General features: G+C 34.8%; 2 protein-coding genes across 2 annotated transcripts in view; both read left to right on the top strand.

Moving 5' to 3' along the window:
* Positions 1–8,430, top strand: part of LOC137657613 (protein Star-like) — a 213,702-nt gene that overhangs the window by 162,799 nt on the left and 42,473 nt on the right. The window lies entirely within an intron of this gene.
* Positions 290–4,140, top strand: LOC137657965 (uncharacterized). The gene is made up of 4 exons (XM_068392689.1): positions 290–294; positions 554–678; positions 2,070–2,155; positions 3,877–4,140. Exons 1-4 carry the CDS (start codon positions 290–292, stop codon positions 4,138–4,140), a joined length of 480 nt encoding a protein of 159 aa, XP_068248790.1.

Genomic DNA, 8,430 nt, shown 5'->3' with positions numbered 1-8,430 from the left:
ATCAACTTTTTTTTTATGAACACTCAAACTTACCTACAATACAGGGTCTTTAGAATTAGAGTTTAGTGAAAGAAATCAAAGTGCCTGAAATTACATATAAAAAATAGACTATATATCGGTGTTACTCTATGGAGATGAATCATGGTATGACAATGAAACAATCTCCAATAGATTTAGTAGATTTGAGAACAAAACCCTCAAAAGGATATTGGGAGTTAAATGGCAGAACAGGATTAGAAATGAAACTATAAGAGAGATTATTTGAGTGCCATATGTGGATGAGATCATGATGAGGTGAGATGGTTTGAGTAAGCTCTTTGCACTCCACAAGAGAGATTAGTTCACCAAACGTTCAGAAGAGTTGGAAGACCTAGGCCTACATGGCTGCAGACAATGAAGTGCGAGATAGATGATGAATGGAGAAGTATTGATTTAAAAGCTTAGGATAGAGACAACTGGTGAAATCTAGCCAAGGCCCTTTGCGTCAATAGGCGTAGGAGAAGATAATGATGATGATGATCAATCAGTATTAATCCAACCTTTCTTTTATCAGGAAAATCAACTCCAGCACAGCAAATAAAATGATGATGAGATCATTTCGATGGATTGTCGTATTAGGAGCTTTACTTATATTATTAGCAATGCTTTACAAAAATAAGGACAACGAAGGTACAATAGGTAAGTTTGAGTGTTCATAAAAAAAAAGTTGATTCTCATAACTGTTAGATTCTAATAATGAACCTATATTTATAATAAAAAAAAAAACAATTACAGATGAAAAAAGTCATGTTTAAGATCAACAAGAGACTTACCATCTGAACGTGGGTAGTGATTATCTCATCAGAAATAGATTTACCATCTGAACGTGGGTAGTGATCATCAATGTATTCAATCCTATACAAAAATCGGAAGATATTTTATTTGTGATCGACTTTACACTTGGGATAGCGCATAGATTAAGATACAAACAAAAAACTGTAACTTACATCGAAAATTCTCCGTAAAAATATACTGTTCTCAGCCGTATTTCAGTAAAATACGGGCGACCGTAATCTTCCCATACTTTATTATTATATCTTACGTGTTGGTGACCGTAATGTCAGTCCTTTACATCAATATATCCGTTTTTAGAACGGTAAATGTGTGGCCACATTTATTCCACGATTTTTGCCAGTTTTATTTCTTTTTACGGCATATTTTTAACAGTGTACTGTCTGTTCTGTTTATTATTATTATTATTATTATTATTATTATTACTAGCTAATCTACAACCCTAGTTGGAAAAGCAAGAGGCTATAAGCCCAAGGCCTCCAACACGGAAAATAGCCCAGTGATGAAAAGAAATAAGGAAATAAGTAAACTACAAGAGAAATAATTAACTATTAAGATAAAATATTTTTTTAGAATATTAACAAAATTAGAATATATCTTTCATATATAAACTATAAAAACTTGCAAAAAAAAAAAAAAAAAAAAAAGAGGAAGAGGAACGTGATAGAACAGTGTGCCCAAGTGTACCTTTAAATCTGAAACTGTGAAAGAATCACACTTAAATAAGACTATCATGGTATACAATTTACGTCTGACCAGCCAGTTTAATTACTGTCCGATGTGGTAAAGTCCCTGACTGGTGAACGCCAGACTGGGGTTTGAGTCCCGCTCAAACTCCTTAGTTTCTTTGGTCACTGCAACCTCACCATCCTTGTGAGCTAGTGATGTGGGGTTTGGGGGAGCCTATAGGTCTATCTGCTGAGTCTTCAGCAGCCATTGCCTGGCCTTCATTGCTCCTAGCTTGGGTGGAAAGGATGGTCAGTCTCTAGGGCATTGTCATGCTCGATAGGGCAATGTCCCTGTCCCTTGCCTCTGTCATTTAAAATTGAGTAATGAACAATTCCACAGAATCGCTTTAATCTACTTCCAATATCATCCAAAGTTGAGTACATTTTAAGAGTTACTAAGAGGATCATATTTCGAAAACTATTTGAAATAGTGCAGAATTATAAGCTATTTTTAACAATTTTCAAGATTACCAAAGAAAATGTTCAATGCTCATTATTTGTATCTTACAGATCGTTCCCGTTCTACGGCGAAGTCAAATGAACTGGTTGCCTTTAAAAATTCCTTGACATGTGTGCAGACTCCATATGACTTCAGGGTAACCATATAAAATTCAGTTTGTGATTTACTCATATTCTTATGTTTATTCAGTATCATCTATACAATAATAATCTTATTGTATAATTGGAAAGTTTTAAAATTATGATTTATTGTGATTGATAGTAGAAAATGCCTGTATTAAGAGAATCCACATTACTCAGATGAGGGAACATGGTCAACATTTCTTTAAATCTTTCATACAATTTGGTAAAATAAAATAAATTTTACAGAAATTGGACCATATTAACATGGGTAGTGATTACCTCTTCATAAATAGATTTACCATCTTAACGTGGGCAGTGATTATCTCTTCAGAAATAGATTTATCTTCTGAATGTGGGTAGTGATTATCTCTTCAGAAATAGATTTATCTTCTGAATGTGGATAGTGATTATCTCTTCAGAAATAGATTTATCTTCTGAATGTGGGTAGTGATTATCTCTTCAGAAATAGATTTATCTTCTGAACGTGGGTAGTGATTATCTCTTCAGAAATAGATTTATCTTCTGAATGTGGATAGTGATTATCTCTTCAGAAATAGATTTATCTTCTGAATGTGGGTAGTGATTATCTCTTCAGAAATAGATATACCTTCTGAACGTGGGTAGTGATTATCTCTTCATATATAGATTTACCATCTTAACATGGGCAGTGATTATCTCTTCAGAAATAGATTTATCTTCTGAACGTGGGTAGTGATTATCTCATCAGAAATAGATTTACTATCTGAACGTGGATAGTGATTATCTCTTCAGAAATAAATTTACCATCTGAACGTAGGTAGTGATTATCTCTTCAGAAATAGATTTATCTTCTGAACGTGGGTACTGATTACCTTTTCAGAAATAGATTTACTATCTGAACGTGGGTAGTAATTATCTCTTCAGAAATAGATTTACCATCTGAACGTGGGAAGTTATTATCTCTTCAGAAATAGATTTACCATCAGAACGAGAGTACTGATTATCTCTTCAGAAATAGATTTACCATCTGAACATGGATAGTGATTACCTTTTCAGAAATAGATTTACTATCTGAACGTGGGTAGTGATTATCTCTTCAGAAATAGATTTATCATCTCTTCAGAAATAGATTTAGCATCTGTACGTGGGTAGTGATTATCTCTTCAGAAATAGATTTACCATCTCAACATGGTTAATGATTATCTCTTCAGGCACATTTTCACCATCTGAACGTGGGTAGTGATAATCTCTTCTGACATATGTTTACCATGTTAACCTGGACAATTATTATCTCTTCAGGAATACATTTACCATCTTAACATGGATACTGATTATCTTTTAAGAAATATATTCACCAGTTGAACATAGGTTGTGATTATCTCTTCAGAAATAGATTTACCATCTTAATATGTGCAGTAATTATCTCTTCAGTAATAGAATCTCCATCTTAACATGTGCAGTGATTATATCTTCAGAAATAGATTTACAATCTTAATATGGGTATTAATTATCTCTTCAGAAATAGATTAACCATCTTAATATGGGTAGTGATTATCTCTTCAGAAATAGGTTTACCATCTTAATATGGGTAGTGATTATCTCTTCAGAAACAGATTAACCATCTTAATATGGGTAGTGATTATCTCTTCAGAAATAGATTAACCATCTTAATATGGGTAGTGATTATCTCTTCAGAAATAGATCTATTCTGTAATAAAACAAATTGAAACAGATTCAAATGATTTGCCTATTGCAGGACGCAGACCAAGAGGACCCCGTACTGATAGAGTACATCCGAAGTCAATTGTTGGTTCCACCATCTGTCCACAAGTACAGTATAGAAAACCCCGATAAGGTTCACTTTTCTCAGCACAGCCAGTCAGAAATTGCCAAAGAGTTCCTCGGTGGAATGGTTAGTGAAATAAAACCAAGTTTTTTGCGTGTTTTGATTATCTTCGGGGCATTTGGGTTCACTCGGGCACACTGTTATATTTCATCTCTTTTCCTATTGTTTTGTTAATTTTTTTATAGTGTGTACAGGAAATATATATTCTAATATTGTTATTGTTCTTGAATTACTTTATTTTTCCTTGTTTCTTTTCTTCATGGGGCTATTTTCCCTGATGGAGTCCCTGGCCTTATAGCATTCTGCTTTTCCAACTAGAATTGTAGCTTAGCTTATAATTATAATAATAATAATAATAATAATAATAATAATAATAATAATAATTTGGGTTATATTATAAGTTATGTACTTCCACGTTCCTCTTAGTAAGCCCTTATGCCTTCTTGTTTCAGCGCACAGGTGTTAACGCTTGCTTGATGCAATTAGTGTATGTTGATATCTAGCACAAATGTACAGCCACATAGTATGAAATATATAGAAATTGCGCCAGAGGCTGGGATACATTTGTTATTTCAATGTCTAGTTAAGGTTTTGGTACCCCACCGGTAGATAGGTAGTAGGTTGGCCAGGGCACCAGGCACACGTTGAGATACCGCCAGAGAATCATTGGGTCCTTTGACAGCCCAGACAGTATTACATTGGATCCTTCTCTCTGGTTATGGGTTTTTCCCTTTATATACACATACACCGATTAGTCTAGCTTATTCTTTACATATTCTCCTCTGTCCTTATAGCATTGAGATTATCAAACAGCTCTTCGCTCAAGGGGTTAACTACTGCACTGTAATTGTTCAGTGGCTACTTTCCTCTTGGTAAGAGTAGCTATGCTAAGCAGCTCTTCTAGGAGAAGGGCATATATTTAGAGAAAGGAATTTGTGCAAAATATGGAATTTCACGTGATTTCAAAAATATGATAGAGATTCTAAATAAATGGGTTAATCAGTTCCATAATACAAGCAAATATTGCGATTTTTGTTAGAACTCTACATTCAGAAATGCTGAATCAAATAACTTTTCAAAAAACAAAATAAATGAATAAATAAATAAGTTTTCTATCTGATAAGATGTATATTGTTTAAAGCCCTGTCCACACGATGAATCATGCTCGACAGGCAAACAGTGATACCAGACAACAATAGATAGTGAGGATAATGGTTGATGACATCAGAAGCGGGAAAACCACAGACAGGGATCTGGCAGCACTGTTACCAGACCTCTGCCTGTGTTTTCCAGCATCTGACGCCATCAATACTTAATTCTCACAACCTATTGTGGTCTGGTATCACTGTTTGCCTGTTGAATATGCTCGACCGCGTGGACGGGGCTTTAGGGAATACAATGAAATCAGCAATAGCTCACGCATATTTTTTTCTGAGTTTCTGAGGTCAGTTTTATTTAATTATCTATATCAAGACATCAAACTTTTTTATTTCTTCTCCTGAAGATGATGCTTGACTCTATCTAACCTTTAGAAAAATCATATTTATTGCAATCTGACTGTCTTCATCTACTATAGGTACTCACTTAAAGTTTTGGTCGTCGTTGTCGTGGTAGTAGAGTGCCTGGAGCTTAGACCAAGAGCCATAGCTGAAAAAAAGTTTAGGTGATATATAATACTGGATATGTCAAAGGATAATGTTTACACTTTGACCATTGTACCCATACGATAGACATTTCAGTTAATCAAAGACGTGCCCAGCTGCCCCCAGCACCACCACTGGGAAAATATACGGGGCTGAAGTATATTACCTACGCAGAAGTCCTAGAAATTGATCATAAGAATATAAAGTTATCTAGATATCTGAAATTTAAGATAACTCCATCGAAATCCGTCAATATTTCACACCGCCTTATCTTGTCGGCAACAGGCATATTATGGGAGTCATAGACTGAATGAAATTATCTTCACCGATGAATTCTTCGTTTTCTCTTTCCAATTTAATGTGTTTCGAAACCATTGCTATGGAGTACGGCAGCTGAATTTAAAATTGTGCTTGAAGCAATCCTTAGTCTAATTATCAAGAATTTTTGTTTCTGATGGAATAAACCGCTCGATTCAAAGTCAATCATGATTTTAATTATCACTGTTGACCATGTGTCAGCTGAGACTTCAAGAGTTTGACAAGGGATAACTTGAGGTGATGAATTTACTGTGTAAAAATTTTACTTCTTATTCTAAATCTAGTAACACGTATGGGTGTTTTCCATCTTGGAAAAAAACTAGGAGACATTTTAACTACCTGATGTCTGGATCCCAGCAGAGTGGGACACCTTAACATGGTGGAACGATTTGTGTGTATCATCATAATTAACAAAGCTTTACTAGTCAGGGACACCCATACTAGGTTACTTTGCTGTGGACGATCAGATAGAAGTCTCCCACCATGGCCAGTCCGCAGTTAGCGATTTCACCTCTTATTCTACCTGATATCTGGATCCCAGCAGAGTGAATGAAATTATCTTCACCGATGAATTCTTCGTTTTCTCTTTCCAATTTAATGTGTTTCGAAACCATTGCTATGGGGTACGGCAGCTGAATTTAAAATTGTGTTTGATGGAATAAACCACTCGATTCAAACTCAATCATGATTTTAATTATCACTGTTGACCATGTGTCAGCTGAGACTTCAAGAGTTTGACCAGGAATAACTTGAGGTGAGGAATTTACTGTGTAAAAATTTTACTTATTCTAAATCTAGTAACACGTATGGGTGTTTTCCATCTTGGAAAAAACTAGGAGACATTTTAACTAAGAATCTATAAGCGACTTCACCTCTTATTCTACCTGATATCTGGATCCCAGCAGAGTGGGGACACCTTAACATGGTGGAACGATTTGCGTGTATTGTCATAATTAGTAAAGCTGTACTAGTCAGACACACCGTACTACATCTTTTTGCCATACGGTGGCCAATTTTTATCTGCTTTGCAAGAAACTAAAGCCAAAATGTGCATAATTCAATTGCCTATCTTGTGATATACAACATGATATAGTGATATCATTACCCCTGTTAGCGGTTGGGGGCAAAGGTCAATGGGTCAATGGACTCGCAGAAACTGCATGAAAATTAAAGATTTTAGGCCATGATGTTAAATTTAGATGACAAATGTGTTTTGCCATCAAATACACACAACTTTAGTGTTCTTGTAGACAAAAATGGCGTTGGCGAAGGTATGTGCTCTATCGAGTGCCTGTTCGAGTATAGATTTGCGATGGCACAGCCTGACTTACGCCATCCGATGACACTTCTAAGATTGACTGATAAGGCAACATCACCATGTCGTATAAAAGTTAATCTATTGAGACTCGAGCTATGACATCTCATATTCTGTTTTTCATGATTCTGTGGTTATTAACCCTTTTACCCCCAGGCTATTTGGAAATTTCCAACCCTTAACCCCCAAGGGGTTATTTTTTCCCCCAGCAGATTTTGCAGTATATATTTTTTAAATTGCTCTAACAGCCTTAATTTTTGCCATAGAGAGGTCAGGTTGGTCTCATTCTCTTGGAAAATGTCTGAATTTTCTCAAAAAATTATCAATTTATAGCATTTTTTTGCAAGGACCTACCGGTACGTCCATGGGGGTAAAAGAGTTAACAATATATGTATTATATAGAACAGGGGTTCTTACACAGGCAGGGGGTTGGGGGGGGGGAAGCAATTTCAGGTTTCCAGAATGGGGAGAGGAGAATTAGGGACCACAATTTGGCAAACTCAAACTGTTAGAATATATTTTTAAATGCCTTTGAGGTCCGTATGAAGCACTATATAAAATAATCCATGTAAGATCACATATAAATATATATATATATATATATATATATATATATATATATATATATTCAGTATGTATGTATATATATTTATATATATATATATATATATATATAAATATATATATATATATATATACAAAGTATATATATATATATATATATATATATATATATATATATATATATATATATATATATATATAAATATATATGGATGAAATCATGATGAAAGTTGGATGGAGATGATTTGGGCAAGCTCTTCGCACTCCCCAAGAGAGATTAGTTCACCAAACGTTCAGCTGGGGTCCACAAGGCAGTAGAAGAGTTGGAAGAACCCAGGCCTACATGGCTGAGGACTATGAAGCGCGAAGTAGGAGATGATGAATGGAGAAGTATTGAGTTAAAAGTTCAAGCATGAACAAAGGATATGAAGAATGTCTGTTTTAATGTTATTATTGTTTTTAAAATAGTTTATCTTAATTGTTCTTTACTTCTTATATCGCTTATTTATTTCCTTAATTCCTTTCCTCACTGGGCTATTTTTCCCTGGAGCCCTTGGGCTTATGGCGTCTTGCTTTTCCAACTAGGGTTGTAGCTTAGCTGGTAATAATAATAATAATACTAAT

This window comes from Palaemon carinicauda, chromosome 18 (assembly GCF_036898095.1).
Source record: "Palaemon carinicauda isolate YSFRI2023 chromosome 18, ASM3689809v2, whole genome shotgun sequence".
NCBI lineage: Eukaryota > Metazoa > Arthropoda > Malacostraca > Decapoda > Palaemonidae > Palaemon > Palaemon carinicauda.
Note: the sequence above shows the minus strand (reverse complement) of the source record. Positions and strands in the feature narration are given on the sequence as shown.

What these genes read in the sequence shown, in the direction of transcription:
- LOC137657965 (XM_068392689.1), top strand. An exon ending in GGACAACGAAGGTACAATAG is followed by an intron (nt 679 to 2,069) that starts GTAAGTTTGAGT and finishes TGTATCTTACAG; the next exon opens with ATCGTTCCCGTTCTACGGCG. An exon ending in AGACTCCATATGACTTCAGG is followed by an intron (nt 2,156 to 3,876) that starts GTAACCATATAA and finishes TGCCTATTGCAG; the next exon opens with GACGCAGACCAAGAGGACCC.